Source organism: Jaculus jaculus, chromosome 2 (assembly GCF_020740685.1).
Source record: "Jaculus jaculus isolate mJacJac1 chromosome 2, mJacJac1.mat.Y.cur, whole genome shotgun sequence".
Lineage (NCBI taxonomy): Eukaryota > Metazoa > Chordata > Mammalia > Rodentia > Dipodidae > Jaculus > Jaculus jaculus.
In genome coordinates, this window is record NC_059103.1 from 119,811,930 (window position 1) to 119,834,005 (window position 22,076).

The 22,076-nt window shown below is 39.3% G+C and overlaps 1 protein-coding gene across 2 annotated transcripts in view; it reads right to left on the reverse strand.

The window, feature by feature from the left end:
• The window catches only part of Bmp2k (BMP2 inducible kinase), a 146,960-nt gene that overhangs the window by 20,781 nt on the left and 104,103 nt on the right, over positions 1 to 22,076 (reverse strand). For both annotated transcript variants that reach the window (XM_045143025.1, XM_045143024.1), the window contains exons 11-14: positions 15,863 to 16,047; positions 14,087 to 14,185; positions 13,304 to 13,485; positions 2,667 to 2,824 (exon numbers count right to left, since the gene is read on the reverse strand). In XM_045143025.1, coding sequence (XP_044998960.1) covers positions 2,667 to 2,824; positions 13,304 to 13,485; positions 14,087 to 14,185; positions 15,863 to 16,047 — 624 coding nt within the window. The remainder of the gene's footprint in view (positions 1 to 2,666; positions 2,825 to 13,303; positions 13,486 to 14,086; positions 14,186 to 15,862; positions 16,048 to 22,076) is intronic.

The following is a 22,076-nucleotide window of genomic DNA, read 5'->3' on the forward strand; positions in this document are numbered from 1 at the left end:
AATCATGACACAATTTTCACTGCAGTTAGTTTTCTATGGAAATTAAGGTACTGGAAGAGAGGTTTTGCCTATCAGTATAATTAAATGTTATCAAATAAACACACTAAAGAAGAATAAATGTTACAGTGAAATAAAACCATAATAGGTATTGTTTCTAAAATATATTTTGTACATTACTGATTCACTTTTTAACTTTTACTAAAGATGTCACCCTTGTTTGAAGCCCAAGACAGTGAGTACTAAATATTAAGGGAATGGGATAAGTTTCTACCTACCTACCTCCTGGCTGTCTTTTGTCCCTCCTGATCTTGGATGTTTTTGCCCACAAAGCACTCAGTAATCGGACTTTTAATTCACCAATAAACCTGATTAATCTAGATACAATTATTAAATATCAGCTAGTGGTCAAAACGCTCTTAGGGCAGAGCCTAAAGATATATGCCAAGAAAAGGGCCATATTCATCTGCTATGTGTCAACCTCTTTAAAAACTCTACTTCATTTAGTCCTGACAACCCTTTAGGCCCCATTGATCCTAGTTTACAAAGGAATAAGACTGACAGCAACTAAATGACTTTACTCCAACCACATTCCAGTGAAACTTCAGGAAAATTCATATATTCTGCTGGCTTGGTGGTACATGCCTTTTGTCCCAGCACTCAGGAGGCAGAAGTAGGAGGATTGATGAGAGTTTGAGGCCACCCTGAAACTGCATAGTGAATTCCAGATCAGCTTGGGCTAGAGCAAGAGCCTACCTTGCGGGGGTAGAGGTGGGGTTCTGCTGCTATATGCTGAACTAAGTGACTGCAAGGGCCTGTGGCAGTGATTCCCTGAGCTCGGGGCCATCTGTGTGGTTTTTCAACTGGCAGGGATTGTTCCAGGTCAGACCTTCATCTAAGTTTTTCCTGCACCTTCATTTGGAACCTAGTATCTCAATATCTTTCTATAATTAATACTGCACTGAAGACTGAACTGCCTTTGCAATATACAGGTGCTCAAATTCATGTGCAAATTATATGTATTACCTAACCTTAAAGCTTGAGAACACTTGTTTCAAAATTTTACAAGACGAACCCAACTTCGACGAAGTTACGCATGCAAGTATATTCACATGCCATTTTGGCCTGTGTCAAATACAACTTAAATAGTACATTTTATAAAATACAAAATGATTAAATCCTTTACCTATCCCCAAAAGTTGACTTTTTAATGAAAAAGAAAGGGGATGTTTTAGCCCAAGATAAAGAAAATACTAATTTAGCAAACGTTTGTTAGAGTATATTTAAATTAGCATATTTTGCTTTAAATTTTGCTACAAATTACAATAATTTGACTGTTCCCAGTATTTCTCTTTACTGATCCTCCAAAAGATACAAGGTATTTTTTAAAAAAACTTTGCTTTTGGTACTATTTAATAAAAACTCCAGGAAAAATGCCAAACAAAAAAGTCATGGTTTGTTTTAATAGGATGTAAGATCAGTTTTACCAGTTAGCGAACCTTTATTTAGGGCTCAGACCTCATTTTTATATTCACATGTAATCACTATCATGTAAAATACAAATTTGGATCCAAAACAACTATCATAAAATGCAGGACATAATGGAAGTTTTACATGAATATATACTAATTTGGAACAAAGCATTTCATCTACTAAATGTGTTCATAACGCCAGTTACCTAAATAAAAATCAGAAACTTGGGAAATATTTATTAGTATTTATTCGACCCTTATCTTCATATGCAAAAGGAGAAAATACAATACATATGTGCAGGCCTGAATGTATATATGTATGCATGTGTGTGTGTGTGTGTGTGTGTATGTGTGTGTGTGCACATACATATATATACATGCATATATACATATATGCATATACAGATATCTGCATACACACATACCCGTGCACGTGCGCACGCGCACACACACACACACACACACACACGGCTCAGGAACTAAAAAATTACCTATATATTGCAAAAGAGAGCTTTTGTCTCCTATTTTGTAAACCTCCTCAAAACATACTTTATCCCTCCTCCAAACAAGAATACTTCTAAAATGTGTGTGACAAAGTTTGACATATATACTAGGTAAGTTGAGAAAAGGCAATGATTTCAAGTAAAAACATTGAGATAATCAGATTTAAAAGAGAAAATAATTTATTTAACTTTAGCCATAACAAAGCAATCCTTTTGTGTCACCATTCAGAAAGGGCATTACAAGACATTAACATAATGTACTAGCCCAAGTTTTCTTTCAGGCATTTTCAAAGGGCACCTCAGACCCACAATATTTTCTATTAAGTGTTTGAGAACAGAACTGCAAAAAGGATTAGTAAGGCAAAACACTAATGTCTCCCTTTTTATTAGAACAATAATTTTCCATGTTTTGGAGATACTGTGAATTTAACATTCATATTAAAGGCAGTTTTAAGATTTAGGATATCAGCAACTACCAGCAATCTTGGGCTTAATGGTTACTATCAAGCAATTAATTTCTGATGCATACAACACAATTTAATAATATAAAAGAAAGAAGATAGCCTGAATTTTGCCCTCAAATGCACAAAAAGAATTTTCTTTATACCACCTCAATCCAGTCTTTGGCCTTGCTGAGTAATTAAAGAGTTGTTATTTTACTGTGAAGCAAAGTAAGCCTTCAAGTGTCCCTTACTTGATCTTAGAAGGTCAAATTCTCTGTCCAAGAGTTCCTCTTCTGTTAATTTTGAGAAATTGTCTTCTCCAAAAGGATTCCACCCCGACATATCAGGTGGGTGACTGATGTTCTTCTGATGTGTAAAATTTGCAACTGCTTCTTTTCCCCCGACTGACCTAGTATAGTAATTGAGAAAAGAACAGAGGGGAAAAAGGATGTTATACTTAAGTTTCAGTGCCTCACTCCAAACTTTAATAATGCTTAGAAAACCAAACCACTCTATTGTAGAAAGGATGGCAAACTGAGGGGATAAATGAGTAAGCACTCCCCCGACTCCACATACACACTGTGTCTGTAGGTGGCCCTCCTCCCTTCCCTGTCTCCTGGAGGCCCCTGCTCCACTATGTCTGTCCATGGACCACACACACTGCATCGATGGCCCATAAGCCTTCCTAGAGGCCCCACCCCACTGCTTCTAGCCCATGCCTGGCTCCTGCAGGCTACACGAACTGAGCCCACAGCCCACTAGTGCACCCATCTCCTACCATGCTCCCCAGCCTTGAATCCTTGATGGGCTGGTCTGAAAGCTGCTTTCATTCCCCCTGATCACAGATCCTCAACACCCTGTGCTGCCTCTAGGTGCCCTTGTGTATGTCCCTTGGCCAGTGCCACTATCTCCCCCACACCAGCCAAGTCCCTGATCCAGCCTGGGCTGTGGAACCCAGCAACCTCCACCATCTCTCCAACACTGTCCCACTCCCAGTGACTACTTGGGCCATCACATCAGCCCCCACAAGGGGAACACAGGAAAATCAGGCAATCACCTGCCAGGGGTAAACCATAGAGTCCTCCATAACCTGCCCATCTGTGTTTAGAAGGAGAGCAAGGGTAAGTGCTATGGCCCCAGACCCACAGGCAAGACACAGCTGAGACCAGGTCAAAGTGATCCAGAACTCCAATCCCACCTTTGGCATTAAGTACCAACTCAGGACAGATGGAGCATTTCTGCCCTTCACAACCTGTGCATCTCAAAATACAAAGCCATCATTAGCCTATTCTATTCAAACATAAAACAGAACACTCACTGAAGACACTACAAGGGAAAACTCTTGCTTCTTCCTTAATAAGATTCCCACACTGTAATGGGCAGACCACAATGCAAAAGAACACGAAACATCAAATGGAAGGAGCTCCAATAAGGTTGCCTAATCCCACTATCAAAATCTCCACTGAAAACTTGAAAGAGACAATAGGAATACAACACCTAATGAAAACACAAGATATATGACCCTGAACAAGCAAATGGCAGAACCTTCAGCAAATCAACAAAAAACCAACAATCACATATTAAAATCCACATAGCTGTATACACTAGGCTTGACTTCATAGACAAAAACCCCACCTCAAAAGAGAGTTAAGTGAACTGAAGGTGAGCCAAAGACTGGAGCATATTAATACCCAACTTCTTGGGCTGGAGAGATGGCTTAGTGGTTAAGCACTTGCCTGTGAAGCCTAAGGACCCCGGTTTGAGGCTCGGTTCCCCAGGTCCCACGTTAGCCAGATGCACAAGGGGGCGCACGCGTCTGGACTTCGTTTGCAGAGGCTGGAAGCCCTGGCGCGCCCATTCTCTCTCTCTCCCTCTATCTGTCTTTCTCTCTGTGTCTGTCGCTCTCAAATAAATAAATTTAAAAAAAGAAAAAGAAAAAAAAAATACCCAACTTCTTAAGCTTAATGTAGACATAAGTAAACGAAATAATGAATTTTAAGAAAATCAAAATGTGACCTGAAATTGGAACTCAACAAAGGGATGGGTAGTATACAGAAAAATGCAACAGAAAATATAAGCCAAATTAAACTAATGAAAACCTGTCTAGAAACCTTCAAGAACAGTTAATCATGTTAAAGACAGAAGAAACAGTTCAGGAGCCCCAAAGCATTAATTAATAAATTCAAAAAAATCTATGAACAGAACATGAGGGAACTGTGAGACGCCATAAAACATCCTAACATTTGGGTCATAGGTATGCCACAAGGGGAAGAAATTAACTATCAAAGACATGGAGAACTTATTCAACAAAATTATCAAAGAAAACTCTTCCACCCTTTCAAAAGAGAGTCCCATCAAGATATAAGAAGCTAACAGATCTCCAAATAGACTGGACCAAAAAAGAAACTCTCCAGTCTCAAGGGTCTATAAGATGATGATTACAATAACCAACATTAGAGCAGGTTCAAAAATACAAACTCCAACAAAACCCCAAATCCGATAAGGCACCCCAATATGGCAGGGATTAAATAAAACATCACAGTTATTACCTTAAAGATTAGTGGTCTTAATTTACCCAGTAAAAGCACAAGTCAATAGGGCAGGGGAGATCAGAAAAAAAGGACCCTTCAATAATGCTATCTTTAAGAAACCCACCTCACCACTAAAGACAGATACCTTCTCAGGGTGAAAGGATGGAAAATGATCTTGCAAGTAAGTGGAAATAATATTAATATCTGATAAAATACACTTCAAGCCAAAAGTGATAAAAAAGGACAAAGAAGGTTACCTCTCACTCAACAAAGGAATGATCCAACATGAAGACATCACAATCATAAATCTCTATGTGCCAAACACAGGAACACCAGTTGATAAAACAAAACCTACTCAACAACAAAACAGAAATAAACATCAACAACATCAAAGTTGGGGATTTCAAAACTTACTCCACTACCATCAATAGACAGATTATCCAAGCAGAAAATCAACAGGAAAGTAAGAGGGCTCAACACCATCATAGATCAACTAGACCTAATAGATATCTACAGAACATTCTACCCCAATTCTACAGAATGCACATTCTTCTCAGCAGCACACGAAATCTTCTCCAAAACAGATCATATATTATGCCATAAAGCGTGCCTCCAAAAAAAGAATCATGAAAACTGACGTAACTTCCGGCATCATATCAGATCACAATGCTTTAAAGTTACAAATTAACAAGTGACATATCAGGAATTCCACCAAATCCTGAAGTCTGAACAACACAGTTTTAAATAGTAAATGGGTAGTGGAAGAAATTGTAAAATTTCTAGAATTAAATGACAATAAGAACACAACTTAACAGAATTCATGGAATGTAGAGAAGACAGTCCTAAAAAGAAAATTCATAGCACTAAATGCCTTCATTAAATGAAAGACAGAGAGGACTCAAATTAATAATGAAACAATTCACTGAAAGGTGCTGAAAAAAGAAGAATCCAACCAAAGAGCTCCAGATGGAAAAAATATTCAAGATCAGAGCAGAAATCAATGAATGAACTGTAAAGTAAGAAAACAAAACAAAAAAAACCTGATGAAACAGAGTTGGTTCTTTGGAAAAGTAAACAAGACGAATAAAATCCTGGCCAATTTGGTAAAGCAAAAAAATAAAAAAATAATAATAAACCAAAGAAAAAAAGAAAGAAAAGTATCAAATTGACAATATCAGAAGTGAAAAAGAGGGATCACAACAGACATTAATGATATTGGAAGAATTGGAAGACGTACTTCCAAAAGTCCTACTCCACAAAATTGAATATGGAAGAAATGGATGAAGTCCTAGATACATACCACCACAGAACAGAGCAGATTAATCCCCTAAACAAACCTATCACCTCCGTCAAAAGTGAAAAGGTAATCAAAAACCTCCCTCAAAATTCCAGGTCTGGATGGCTTCTCAGCCAAATTCTATCAAACCTTCATCAAAGAACTGAAAACTGATTTTTCTCAAACTGTTTCAAATAATAGAATACAGAATGGTTCCTTAATACCAAAACCAGACATACACTAAAAGAAAACTATAGGCTTATATTCCTGGTGAACTTAGATGCAAAGATCTTGAACAAAATGCTTGCAACTCAAATTCAACAACACATCAAAAACATTATCCACCTTTATCAAGTAGGCTTCATCCCATAGAAGAAGGGATGTTCAACTTTACGGATATCGGTCAACTTAGTACACCACATAAACTTAATGACAATAACCACATGATTATTTCAATTCATGTAGAGAAAGCTTTGATAAAATACAACATCACTTTATGATCAAAATGCTGGAGAGAACAGACATGGAGAGTTTATATCACAACACAATATTGGCCATATATAAAGCACCTAAAACCCAGATACCAAGTAATATTTAATGGAGAAAGGCTCAAGGAATTTCCATTGAGACCAGGAACAAGACATGGTGCCCACTCTCACCACTGCTCTTCCACATAGTACTAGAAGTACTAGCCCAAGCAATAAGACAGGAGAAAGAAATAAAAGGGAACCAAACTGGAAAGGAACAAGTTAGCCCCATTTGCAGATGACATGATCCTGTATATAACTGACCCAAAAGTCTCTACCTCAAAACCTCTAAAGGTGATTAATTCCTTCAGCAAAATGGCAGGATGCAAAATCAACACACAAAAATCAGTAGCCTTCCCAAATATACAAAGAAAAAAATCAGGAAGGGTTTCCAATTTTCAATAGCAACAAAAAAATTAACTACCTTGGAATAACACTAACCAAGGATGTGAAACCTGTATAATGAAAACATTAAAACATTCAAGAGCCGGGTGTGGTGGTGCACACCTTTAATCCCAGCACTTGGGAGGCAGAGCTAGGAGGATTGCCGTGAGTTCGAAGCCTAAGACTATAGAGTGAGTTCCAGGTCAGCCTGAGCTAGAGTGAGACCCTACCTCAAAAACCAAAAAAAAATAAAAATAAAAATAAAAATAAAAATAAAAAAACCACTCAAGAAACTGAGGAGAACTTGAGAAAAATGCAAAGACCTCCATGCTCCTGGACAGGTAGAATTAATATTGTGAAAATGGCAATTCTACCAAAAGCAATGTACATACTTAATACCAATAAAAATTCCAGCATTGGGCCAGGCATGGTGGTGCACGCCTTTAATCCCAGCACTTGGGAGGTAGAGGTAGGAGGATCACCATGTGTTCAAGGCCACCCTGAGACTACATAGTGAATTACAGGTCAGCTTGAGCTAGAGTGAAACCGTACCACGGGAAAAAAAAAAAAAAATTCCAGCATCATTTTACATAGAAAGAAAAAAATGATCTCAATATTCACATGGAATGGCAGCATGCCTTGGATATTCAAGCATACTCTCAGCAAAATAAATACTCCTGGAGGTAATCTCCATACCTGATCTAAAGCTATATTACAAAGCCATAGCAAGAAAAACAACATGGTACTGGCAAAAAACAAAACAAAACAAAAAAACAGAAATATACACCAATGGAACAGAATTTAAGACCTGAACTTTAGGTCAAATAACTACTTGATCTTTGACAAAGGTACCAATAATATAGACTAAAGACAGCATCTTCAATGGATAGTGCTGGATGAATTGGATAACTATATGTACAAAAACACAAAAACAAAAAATACAACAACCATTCATCATCTCACCTTACACAACAATCAAATACAAGTGGATTAAATACCTCAATATAAGAACTGAAACTCTTCTCCAACTGGAAGGAAAAATAGGAGGAACTCTCCACAATATAAGAGTGGGGAAAGACTTCCTGAACAAAACCCCAGTAGCCCAGGAAATTAAGTAATCTCTCAACCAATGGGATCTCATGAAGTTAAAAAGCGTTTTCACAGACAAATATACCATCACCAGAGCCAACAGATTACCCACAGAATGGGAGAAATTTTTGTCACCTATACTACTGACAGAGGCCTAGTATCTAGAATCTACAAAGAACTCAAAAAACTAAACAATAAAAAAATTAAACAACCCACTCAAAAAAGGGCAGAGAACTGAAGAAGGAATTATCTGAAGAAGAAATACAAATGGCTAACACACTTAAGAAAATGTTCAACATTGCGGAAATGCACATTAAAACAACTATGAGATTCCACCTTACTCCATTAAGGATGGCTCTCATTAAAAGAATCAAATAACAACAAATGCTAACAAGGACTTGGAAAAAGAGGAACCCACATTCACTGTTGGTGGGAAATCACTACTATGGAAATCAGTATGGACATTCCTGAAAAGGATGAATATAGGGGTACTAACAGACCCAGTTATTCCCTCACTGAGTATTTTCCCTAAATGCTCCATGCTTCTCTATAGAGATATTTGATCAACCATGTTTACAGCTGCCCAATTCATAATAGCTAAGAATTGGAATCAACCCAGGTACCCATCATTGGATGAATGGATAATGAAGTTGTGATACATTTACACAATGGAATTCTACTTATCAGTAAGGAAAAAGAAAGATAAAATAAAATTTGTGAAAAAAGATGGATTTGGAACAGATCATACTCAATGAACTCACACAATCACAGAAAGACAAATGCTGCATGGTCTCTGTGGTGGTTTGATTCAGATGTCCCCCATCAACTTAGGTGTTCTGAATGCTAGGTTCCCAGCTGATGGAGATTTGGGAATTAACGCCTCCTCGAGGGAGTGTATTATTAGGGGCGGGCTTATGGGTGTTACAGCCGGTGTTTGGCCACTCTCCTGCTGCTATGGTCCACCTTATGTTGGCCAGGAGGTGATGTCCACCCTTTGCTCATGCCATCGTTTTCCCCTGCCATCATAGAGCTTCCCCTCGAGCCTGTATGCAAAAATAAACCTCTTTTTCCCACAAGCTGCTCTTAGTTGGGTGATTTCTACCAGCAATGCAAACTGGACTACAACAGTAAAGTGGCACCAAGGAGTGGGATTGTAGCTAGACACACCTGACTGTGTGGTTTTGGCCTTTTGGAGCTGATTTTCAAGAGGAATGTGGAAGGATTTGAAGCCTTGGCCTAAGAGATGCTTTGCAGTGCTGTAAGTACAGCTTGATGACTATTCTGGTCAGAGTTGACCTGAATGCGGTAAGAACTATGGACTGTGAGGTTTGGCTTATGAGGGTAAGAAAGAGCTTTGCTTGGACTGGGCTAGCAGTTTGTGTGAGAAGCTTGCTCTTATGTCTGTGTCCTGAGAAGTTGTGCAGGGTTGCTTTGAGTAGAAATTAACTGGTATGAGCAGAGGGATATGGCACAGAAAGAAAAATCTTTGGGTGAACTGTTCAGCTGCAATTGAGAGATTAAAACCTTTTGAGATTGGGCCAGCTGACCTGTACTGAGGCAACAAAAGAATCTAGACTCTTTTGAAGGGGCCTGAATGCTCAAGAAGTATCCTGTTCTCAAAGTCTGCTTTATTCCCCTCTAGATGAACAAACTGGCACCCTACCTGGTATTGTGGAATGTAAGAAATGCTGTAAAGAGGGTCATTTGAGTTTGGAACACAGTCTTGTGTTTTGGAAATGGCCATGGTCATTGTGAAGCAGGTTTGCTGGATGCCTTCATGGAGACCCCATGGGGCCATGAGGATGAACCGTGGATAGCAGTAGAGATGCCAGGACCATGAGATGGCTGCTAAAGAAAACTGCCGGCCTTGATGAAGTTTTCCAGGACTGTGAGTGGCCTAGCTAGAGGGGTGGAATTGGAATTAAAGTTGAACTGAATGCATGATATTTTATATCGTGGATGTTTATCAGTTTATGGGGGCCAGGGGCAGAATGTGGTAGATTGATTCAGGTGTCCCCCATAAGTTTAGGTGTTCTGAATGCTAGTTTCCCAGCTGATGGAGATTTAGGAACTAATGCCTCATGGAGGCAGGGCATTGTTGGAGGCAGGCTTATGGATGTTATAACCAGTTTCCCCTTGCCAGTGTCTGGCACACTCTCTTGTTGCTATTGTCCACCTTATGTTGACCAGGGGGCAATGTCCACTCTCTGCTCGTGCCATCATTTCCCCTACCATCTTGGAGCTTCCCCTCAAGCCTGTAAGCCAAAATAAACCTCTTTTTCCCACTAGCTGCTCTTGGTTGGGAGATTTTTACTAGCAATGAGGACCTGACTGCAACAGTCTCACTCATCTGTGGTTCCTCACCTGGACAAGTCATCAGAGTTGCTGACACACCTGACAGGAAACTTGAGGCCCAGACAATAGGGATGGAAGAGTTTGGGGGGAGGGAAAGGAAAAGGCGGGGTGGGGAGAGAACACAAAACTAAATCCAAAATGAACTGGTACCATAGAAACCTTTATCCTTGAAAACAGATTAAAAGATTGAACCCTCAACAGGAGTATGGGGGGAGCACCTAAAAACAAGGGCACTGGAGAGAGTGGGATGAAGCCTAACCTTAGTATTTTTGAAATAAATAAATAAGTAAAATAAAATAAAATGAAGGCCAGGTATGGTGGCTCAGGATAATAATCCCAGCACTTGTGAGTTCAAGGCCAGCCTAGGACTACAGAATGAGTTCCAGGTCGGCTTGAGTTAGACTAAGAACTACCTTGAAAAAAAAACAAAAAATATTATAGGTCATTGCCAAAGCTCTTGGTTTCCCACCAGGACTTGTTTCTCTATTAGTATAGAAAATTATATAGGTTTCCCCTTTGAAAATTTGTTATAAAGTTAGATAAAAGTAAGTATTTCAGGTGAGGGATGATGGCTCATGTCTTTAATCTCAGCACTCAAAAGGCGAACACAGGAGGATTGCTGTGAGTTTGAGGCCAGTCTGAGACTATATAGTGAATTCCAAGTCAGCCAGGGCAAGGATGAGACCCTACCTTGAAAAACCAAAAAATAAAATAAAATACAATAAGTAAAATAAATAAATAATTTGGGGGACTCTGCCCTGTAACTCTCAGTACCAGAAAGTGGTTGCTAGCTACAATGACCTACTGATCAGAGAGTCCTACGAAGTCCCCAAAACCAGACAGGCTTCTTCAAAGTACTTTACTGTCTACTTGAGGTAAAAGGTTAAGACCCTATTGCTAAAGACAGTATATGCTGTCTGTGTATATGGCACAGAATATTGAGAGACCTGGCTGGAAGCTAGAAGAGAGCCAGTCCTCAGAAAATTAGCCCATCTAGCGCTGGAGAGTGCTACATGAGCTACTGGGGGAAAGTGGCCAACAATGGTCTGAGCACCCTGGGGTCTAAGCTTTACTCAGAAGTAAACATCCTGACACCAGTACAATAGTGGCACACAGCCTTGGGCTTTCTGATTGGCAAAGAGATCCACTTAGTGGAAAGGAACTCCTATGTAGAATTGGAAACCAGGTCAAAATCCTATGGAGACAAAGATTATACTCTCATATGTCAAGCTCCCACTCATCTTTGGCTAAAAGATGGCCTACATCCATCAAATTCTCCCAAAATTAATAACACTTATCCCAATTAACCTATGTTAACTTCACTCTCCACTGGAGAATGCTCATCTTTTTCAGAAGGCAGCAAGACCAGAGGAAATAAACTATCCCTCACACTTCAGCCAAGCCACAGCTGAAACCACAAAGGAATTGGGGAGATGAGCAAGAATGCAACATACATGGTTAGCCTGATTATCAGTGCCAGGATGAAGGAGACAGACACTGAGGATACTCAACACCACAAAAGCAGAAATCTAGAGGCTCCTAAGAGGTCATCACTGAAGTAGGCTTAAAACACACTCAACACAACTCAGGGAATTTTGTGGGAAAGGGGATGGAAAGATTTTAAGAGCCACAGGTTGGGACACCGTGCCCAGAGGCATGGTTTCCCCCAACAACTGACTGGTATAACCACAACTCCATGAAGAATATACCTGCAACCCCGCTGAGGAGGAACCCCAGCAGAATTGGGGCAGGGAAGAGGGAAAGGATGGTACCAACACATGCTGTATCCATACTAAGTATGTCTGTAATAATAATACCAAAAAAAAAAAAAAAGTTTAGGACTGGGGAGATGACTTAGGTTAAGGCGCTTGCCTGCAAAGCCAGAAAACTCCCAGGTTCTATTCCCCAGGAACCATGTAAGCCAGATGCACAAGGTAGCACATGTATCTGGAGTTTGTTTGAAATGGCTGGAGGCTCTGGTATGTCCATGTCCTCTCTCTATCTGCTTCATTTTCTCTCTGTCTCTAATTATAAGAAGAAGGAGGAAGGGGGGGGGAGGAGAAGAAGAAGAATGAATATAGAGGTGGGGGTAGAGTTCACTAGTAAAGACATGCATCGCATACCCAAAGACTTGGCTTTATGGGAAAGGAAAGGGAAAGGAAGGGCAAAGGGGCAAAGGGGGAAAGGGAAGGAAAAGGGAAAAGAGAAAAGGAAATAAATGGGGGGAAAGAGGAGGGGACGGGGAAGGGAAGGGGAGGGGAGGGGAGGGGGGAGGGGGAGGGGGAGGGGAGGGGGGAGGGGGAGGGGGAGGGGAGGGGGAGGGGTGGGGGGGAGGGGAGGGGGAGGGGAGGGGGGGAGGGGAGGGGAGGGGAGGGGAGGGGAGGGGAGGGGAGGGGAGGGGAGGGAAGGGAAGGAGAGGGAACGGGAGGGAATGGGAAGTAGGGAAGTGGCTTATCAGGCTTTTGTTTCTATTTAAATTACAAATTTTTTTTAAAAAAATAAACTCTTTAGGTACATCCCAATAAATTCCTTACCTCTAAATGTCTCTAAGTATCACTAAGCCTTACCTACAAACAGGATACACCAAAAAGACAACCAGGAAGAGGAAAAAAGCAGCTCTAGAGGAGCATGGGCTCTGAATTCATTCAACAGTCACATTATGACTATCATTACCTACATTTACTACCACAATTATTTTGTTTGCATTTACCAGAAAAAATACTTGCCTATTGGCATTATAAGAGGAGTCCATTATGGTTCCAACCTGAGCTGGAAGTGATGTAGCGTAGGAAACCAAGGCTGGGGTGAACTCTTGAGGAGATGTCAGACACTCAGGAGATGCTTGCTGAGACTGAGGATGCTGAGCTAGCATCTGCTGCTGCAAGAAAGCCTGCTGGTACTGCTGCACCTGAAACAAGTGACAGTCAGAGTTCAAGGCACTAAGGCACTGTCAGCATCACATTTACTATGTACCTTTCTTTTCACATTCACCATTGCCCGAACCAGAAACCTGGAAACCAATGCACAGGTGAAACAGCAGCCATCATTAGAAAACTACAACAGGAGAACTGTATCAGATTAAGAAACTGTAAAGTGAAGCTCACTTGCCCAGACGGGGAAAAAAAAAATCCTCTTCTAACTACCTTAAGAGAAAGACTAGAAAGTAGCTTAAAGTCACTACTATCCCATAAAAGAAAACAACAAACTATTCTCTGAAGCAAATGTAGACTGTATCTCTGTTTTCTTTTAACTCATCAGACACTTGCTGAATGGAAGAGATACATGGTAAAATCTTTGAGGGAACAGACCTCTTCCTTTATACTCTAAGAGTAGCAGTATGACAGCCACAGTGTGCCATCTAAGGCTGCCTGAGAACATGTAACTGCCTCAAATAAAGATATCAATTAAGTTAACTTGAACTGATTTTTTAAATAACATCAATCACACAGTGAACTCCATCATAACAAAACATACCTGAAGAGAAATTCTAGAAGTGGTGCAACACTTACCACTGTAGGACACTGTAGCGCAGGAGGCTGTGGTGGGTACGTGGACTGCATTAGAAACTGCTGCTGAAGCATCTGCTGCTGTTGCACAGCATGCTGGTACTATGGCAAGAGAAGCACTAGTGCGATTAGTCATGCCTTTAGATGCCACAGCATCTTTGTTTTTTGTTTTGTTTTGTCGAGGCAGGGTCTCACTATAGTCCAGGCTGACCTAAACCTCACTCTGTAGTCCTAAACTGGTCTTGAACTTACAGAAATTTTCCTCTCTCCGCTGGGATTAAAGGTGTGTACTACTGAGTCCAGCTCCAGAATTCTTTTTCATGAGCATCAGTATTACTTAGAAAACTGACAGTCTAAACACCAATATAAACAGCTATAGCCTGTCATTATAACTTTATTCATGATTATCAGAATTAGCTTAAAAATTAGTAATGAAATAGAACAGAAAGTCATCTACAAGTATATTCATCATAACTTAAGGAAGCTCAGAAGTTAATACTTTCTCATCACCTTTTCCTAAGTGATAAAGAACACTGACATGGCTTTTGACCAGCACTGTATAGTAAATGTCCACTTCTCTCACCTTCAATAGGATGTACTAGCCACCCACAGCACCACCTACTTATGAAAAGTGTCATATAGATAGGTAGCTCAAAATTATTTCAAATCATAAAATGATGGTACAATAGTTCAATTTCTGACATTTTTATTGAGAATTTTAAAACATGAACATACACTAATTTCATCATATTTCCTTTCTACTATCCTCTTTTGCCAGCACCTCCACTAGCCCTATTCACTGATCACCCCCCTCTTTCTCAACAGATGTTAGGTTTTGATGTCTCATTCTTTTATGCCTTCCCTCTGTCCTCTATATCAAAATGGTAATGGGCTTAGAATTGTAAAGGTCTTGTGAGGATCAAGACAAGCATTATGATGTCATGATTGCACCAATCAATTCAGGTCCAAAGCACAATGTCCCAAAGTGCTCCTTCCCACCTTGTTGTTATTATATTTTTCCTATCTCCTTTTCCACAATATTCCCTGAGCCTTGGAGTTGGTCAATTGTAATAAGCTGGGTGAAATTGGCAATTTCACCAGGTATCAAGCATGTTTCAGTGCTGGAGAGATTGGTCAATGGTTAAGGCACTTGCTTGCAAAGTGTAAGGACCCAGGTTTGATCTCTCAGTGCCTACCTAAAGCCAGATGTGCAAAGTGGCATATGTATCTGGAGTTCATTTGCAGTGGCTATAGGTCCTGGCATGCCTTCTCTCTCTTTCCCTCCTTCTCTCCCTCCTTCCCTCTCTCTCTCTCATAAATAAAATACTTTTAGAAGGAAATTTACAGAATAGAATGTAAGCCCATTTTCCCCATGTTCCTTCCAACTTTGCCTCTTATTGCCAACATGCTAACTTCACCAAAATAATGAAAAATGATAAAGGACAAACATTTAAGACATTGTTTCTTCAAAAAAAAAAAAAAAAAAACCCCAGTTTTTCCACAATAGCATTCACCTATGGTTCAAAAAGTTAACAGATAATACTCATTATAAACAGTGGTTCTTATTCCTAAATACCAAATGACTATATGAACACTGCTTCATAAGCTCATGATGTGCATATGCAAACTAACTAGATATTATTCAATGTTCAAGAAGCTAGGTAACTGTTTACAAGAATCTAGTTCAAGATGCTCTTTTCATGAAAGTGGATCAATGACATTGGATTACTGCATGAATTTTACACCACTGCCTCCATATCTAAGGTAACAAGTACATACCTGCTGCAGATAGGCATCTTGAAGAAGCTGCTGATGGTGGTGAGAAGGACGATGCTGCAAATGCAGTTGCTGCAGCCTCCAGTCTCCCTGCTGTAGTTGTTGGAGTACTCGATGCTGCTGTGGTGGTGGCTGAGGGGGGCACAGACCCATCAAAGCCTCAGGGCCACTTCCAGATCTCAGTGCTCCTAAGATAGATTTCCAAAAACTTATATTAACACACTAATGCATTTAATAAAATAGTTATGTTTCATATAAAGCATTTATATTGTTTTACAATTAACTTTGACATACATGTCATCTAAATTCTTCACAATTGTTCTAAGGGCCCAAAAAGTTAATTTTGTTGACAACTCTGTTCAAACATCTTAGAAATATTTCATGTGTCATACTTCATCCATAAACACATCTTTCACATCAATTTGCTCTACACATTTCAACACTATTATGAGTAAGAGAATTTACTTTGCCTACAATGTCATCTTCCACCTACTGAAACTGTGATCCTTTAAAGTCCATCATGTGTCTTCCTTGTCCCTTCATCTAACAAGTCCACTCAACTAAGTACTTTCATTCTGTCTTGCATATATTAGTGCCTTAATTCCTACCTCAGGATCTGATACTTAATAATCTATGGGACAACCATAAAGAAATTTTATACAAATATATTCAATAGATGCTTATTATAGTGAATATATTAATAATCTCTTAAATTGATATTTCATTGTAAGTACTACAAATTTAACTCTAAGAAAATCTTGTAAATAAATCTTTAAAATTAGTTTAAAAAATCTACACAACATCAAAAAGAATAAAACAAATTCATCTATACATCATATTGTCTATGTTTTCTTCCAGTGACAGGCTAAATTTAAAGTGCTATACTTTGGGCATTTAAAGTCCTCCAAAGGACCATGTGCTGTGTATCCCCAAGCTGGCATTGTAGGCAAGTGGAACCTTTAGGATGTAGAGCCTAATGGGATGTCCTTGGGTCTTTTAAGGATATATCCTTGAAGGAACCTAGCCCTTGCCCCTTTGCATCCCAGTAATGAAGTGAGTTGTTTCCTATGGGTGCACCACCATTGCCCCCATAGAGACCTAAAACAATGGGTCCACCCAATCATGAACTGGGACCTATGAAATGATGGGCCAAAATACGCCTTTCCCTTCTTAAACTAATGAATCTTAGGTATTTTGTATACTGATGGAAACCTGATTAAAACAGCAACTATTTAATCCTAAAGAGGAAAAGGAATGGGAAGGAAATGCAAAAAAAGGAGAAAAGAGTTCTTTCTAATCAGTGTTGTTCCTCAAGACTAAGTAAAATGCCTCTATGAAAAGTTTTATATATCAAATTTTTTAAATCATAAAAATACACAATATCTTTATCTTCAGTAGTTTTTAAAATATGTATAAAAGCATAAGAACGAAAAGTAATGTCACAAGTCCACCACAGTTATAACTACCATTAGACTTTTAAGTTCATTTGGGATGCCTGGCTTAGCTCAGTCAGCAGAGTCACATACTCTTATGTGTATTTCTTTTATCATGTGTATGTGAATAATATTCATGTGTGTGTGTCCATATGTGTGTGGGCACACATATGCACATGCCTAGGTCCATACTGGGTATCTTTCTCAACTGTTTTCCACCTTATTTGAGAAATGGTCTTTCACTGAACCTGGAGCTCATAGATTCAGCAAGACAAGCCAGCCAACAAAACCCTAGGGATTCTGTCTCACATTTCCCCTGTACTGGGACTATAGCATTCAGATTTTCATATGGATACTGTGGATCTGAACTCAAGTCTTCATGCTTAGCAGGCTAGAATTTTACCAACTGTGCCATCTCCCAAGCCCCTGAACTGTGTTTCTGTCCAGTTGGAAGAGTATTGAAAATACCCTTGGTATCTGACTGAGGATAAACATGCTGGAGCCCAAACAGCAGGCAAAAACAATTCACAGAATAGCTGTAAGGCCCCTTACCTCATAAAGTGTTCTGAGTACAACCAGCCTTAAGGAAGCTCCTTGATCCTCAAGTCAAAGAGATGCCTATTATAGCGGTTTGATTCAGATGTCCCCCACAAACTTAGGTGTTCTGAATGCTAGTCTCCCCAGCTGATGGCAACTAGATATGAAAGCCTTCTGGAGGCAGAGTATTCTTGGGGGTAGGCTTATGGGTTTTTAAAAGCCAGTTTCCCCTTGCCAGTGTTTGGCACACTCTCCTGTTCCTGTTGTCCAGGGGGTGATGTCCAACCTCAGCTCATGCCATCATTTTCCCTGCTATCATGGAGCTTCCCCCTCAAGCCTGTAGGCCAAAATAAACCTCTTTTTTCCCCCCATAAGCTACTCTTGGTTGGGTGATTTCTATCAACAATGTGAACCTGACTGTAACACCCACATGCCACCACACCAATTAGATAAACACATGCTTTGAACTCATTAATAGAATTTCAAAGTAAGTAAGGAAACAAAACCACCAAATTTTCTACAAAGATTGGACTATGTATGTATAAAATGAACAGATATAATTGTCAAAAGCAAGAATCACCTCCACTACTACTGTCTCCCCAGTTCCCAGAAAATGCAGTTTCCATAAGAGTAGCCAAAGTCTTTATTTTGCCCTTGGACCTACGGCCTGCTTCATAGTAGGTTTTAATTACATATTCTTTTGTTTTGATGATTAAATAAACATATGCCATAGTGTTGGCAATAAAGCAATCAATGTAAGTTTAACCACAAGATAACTGGTCAAATTTTATTCTCCTTAAAAATTTATGAAGAGGGCTGGAGAGAAGACTGAGTGGTTAAGGTGCTTGCCTAAAAAGCCTGAAAAGCCAAAGGACCCAAGTTCAATCCCTGAGTGCCCACGTAAACCAGATGCACAAGGTGGCACATGCATCTGTAATTCATTTGCAGCAGTGGAGGCCCTGAAGAGTCCATTTTCTTCTCTCTTTCACTCTTTCTCCCTCAAGTAGATAAATAAAAAAAATTAAAAATCAAGAAAAACAGCCCCTAAAATAAATTATGGATGAGTAAGTTATTTTATCTGGATTTCCTTTTAATTTTTAAAGAAATGACACAATGTTCAAAATCTATGGGAACAAAAAAGTGGTGGTATTTCAGAAAAACACATTTAGCTTTAAGTATATATACAAAAACTAGAGTGCTGGGGAAATGACTCAGCAGTAAAAGGTGCTTTCCTGGGTTCAATTCCCCCAGAACCCACTAAAGCCAGATACGCAAAGTGGCACCTAGAGTTCATCTGAAATACCCAAGAGGTCCTGGTTTGTGCCCATACTCTCCCTTTCTCTCCCAGGGGAAAAAAAAAAATTAAACAAGAACAAATTTAAAAAATGGACTAATGAAAATAATCTCAAAGAAAAAGAAAATAGCTATAAGTGAATGGCAAATACATAAATTAAATTCTAGTAAATTCTACCTCAGCTTCCTGTGTGACATGATTACAGATATGAGCCACCATGTCCAGCAATCCAAATCTTTTAAAAAGTCTTTTCAAACACTATCTTATTGAAATACTGCACAAATTCCCACAGTTCAAGAGTAATAAACCTGTGTTTTTAGTAATCTCTGGCTAGTGGGCATTAGCAGTAATAATTAGACCTCCAATCCACACAAAGGTAGGCAAAGAAAACACTGAGTGTTTTGGACAGAATTCTTCACAGATGTAGTATTTATCCCTTAGAACAATAAAAGTAGCTGCAATTTCCATTTATAGATGACAACCACAGTATGGCCAATAAACAATGAAGTAAGGATGACCATCTAGGGCTGGAGAGATGGCTTAGCGGTTAAGCGCTTGCCTGTGAAGCCTAAGGACCCTGGTTCGAGGCTCGGTTCCCCAGGTCCCACGTTAGCCACATGCACAAGGGGGCGCACGCATCTGGAGTTCGTTTGCAGAGGCTGGAAGCCCTGGCGCGCCCATTCTCTCTCCCTCCCTCTATCTGTCTTTCTCTCTGTGTCTGTCGCTCTCAAATAAATAAATAAATAAATAAAATTAAAGTTGGACCAAATGCTTTGCAAAAAAAAAAAGAATGACCATCTATGGCCATACCACCCTGAATGTGCCCGATCTAGTCTGAAATAAGAATGACATACAAATGATTTTCAAAATTCATGATCTTCCCCTTTCTATGAAATATCTATTCCTACCAGTATACCTGAATACCACAGTACAGAGCAATATGCCAGATAATATAAAAGTAACTATCATCATCCCTGGACAAATGCTTTCCTTAACAATAATAATAGTAGACAACAGTTAGCATTCCTTAGAGACATCTCTATATCATGGTTACTAAGCAGTCATTTGAACTTCCTAACAATAGCTGTCAGGTTTTTTTTTTTTTTAAGACCCATTAGTGAAAAATAAAGTAAAATAAAATAGGACTCAAGTAAGAATCAGTTTTGTCTTTTTGTTGTTTTGAGGTAGGGTCTCACTTTAGCCCAGGTTGATGTGGAACTCATTTGGTAGCTCCAGAATGGCCTCAAACTCAAAAAAATCCTCTTACCTCTGTTTCCTGAGTGCTGGATTAATGGCGTGTGCCACCGATTCATGAGACTCAAAGTATGTGCTCAAGAGTACACACGGTAAAAATATCCTGATATTAAAGCAAAGCAGATGTTTCATGAACTAAAATCCAAATTAAGGTTTCCTGGAGGTAAGTGTTCAGGTTATAATCCCCAACTCCTGAGTAATTAAGTTTATTCTCTATCAAAGACTTAAGAGAAAAAGATTTTTTTCCCCTTTTTCCTTTTTACTGCGTGTGTGGTGTGTGTGCATTGATGCACAAGAGTGCGTATGTGGGCCAGAGAACAACCTTAGTGTCATCCTCAGGAATGCCATCTACCACTTTTGGAATAGGGTCATCCAGTGGTCTAGAGCTCACAATTAAGACTATATTAGCTGGCCAGTAATCCCAAGGGATCCTCCTGTCTCCGCCTCCCCAGTGCTGGTAACAAGCACACACTACCACAGCCAGCAACTATATGTCAGTACTAGGGATCAAACTCGGGTCATCATGATCATGAGGCAAGCATTTCAGTTTACTGAACATAAGTGGGCATTTCTTAAAGCATTATATACTTTATGGTTTATAATATTATTATAAATTATATAATGTTAAGTTTGTTGGTAATCTATGCACCCAAGAAATCAAAGCATAGAAGGCTTGTTTGCACTGACTATGAAAAGACCAGGTTGAAAGGGGTAATTACAGGTTAAAATCAGGTATGGTGATACTACCAGCCTCATTTTTGTTGCTCAAAATTTTATGAGATATTTGAAGTTTTTTTGTGCTTCCAAATGAATTTCTGGATTGTTTTTTCTATTTCTGTGGAGAACGCCATTTGAATTTCAATGGGGATTGCATTAAATGTATAGATTGCTTTTGGTAAGATTGCCATTTTCACAATATTGATTCTTCTGATCCAAGAAGGGATGTCTTTCCATTTCCTAGTGTCTTCTGCAGTTTCTTGCTTGAGTGTTTTAAACTTTTCATTGTAGAGATCCTTTACTTCCTTGGTTAGGTTTATTCCAAGGTACTTTATTTATTTATTTTTGATGCAATTGTGAATGATCCTGTGTGTGCTCATTGTTAGCATGTAGGAAGGCTACTGATTTCTGTGTGTTTATTTTGTTTCCTGCTACATGGCTATAGGTGTTTATCAGCTCTACCAATATGCAGGTAGAGTCTTTAGGGTCCTTTATGTATAGAATCATACCATCTGGAAATAATGGTAACTTGACCTCTTCATGTTCAATCTGTATCCCTTTTATGTATGTCTCTTGCCTTATTGCTATGGCTAAGACTTCCAGTACTATATTGATGTTCTCTCTCACATGTGGATCCTAGCTACAAATGATTGGACTTCTGTGTGAGTAAGAAGAAAACTCAGTAGCAAAAGCCAGTAAGCTAGAAAAGAGATATAAAGGGAATAGAAAGGGGAAGGTATAAATAGGACGGTATTGTATATGTGTAAATAGAAGAACAGATTAATGGGGGTGAAAAGGCCTAAGTGAGGTCAGAAGAAGAGACTGAGTAAAGGAAAGGTACAGGGAGGGCTAATCAAAATCTAAGAGGATATAAATAAGCCATATATGGAAGCCTACTTTTTTTGGACAATGGAACACACAGGAGCCATAGATTGTTACTAGAAAATTTTCAGTACCAGGGATGGGACACCTTTCCAGTGAG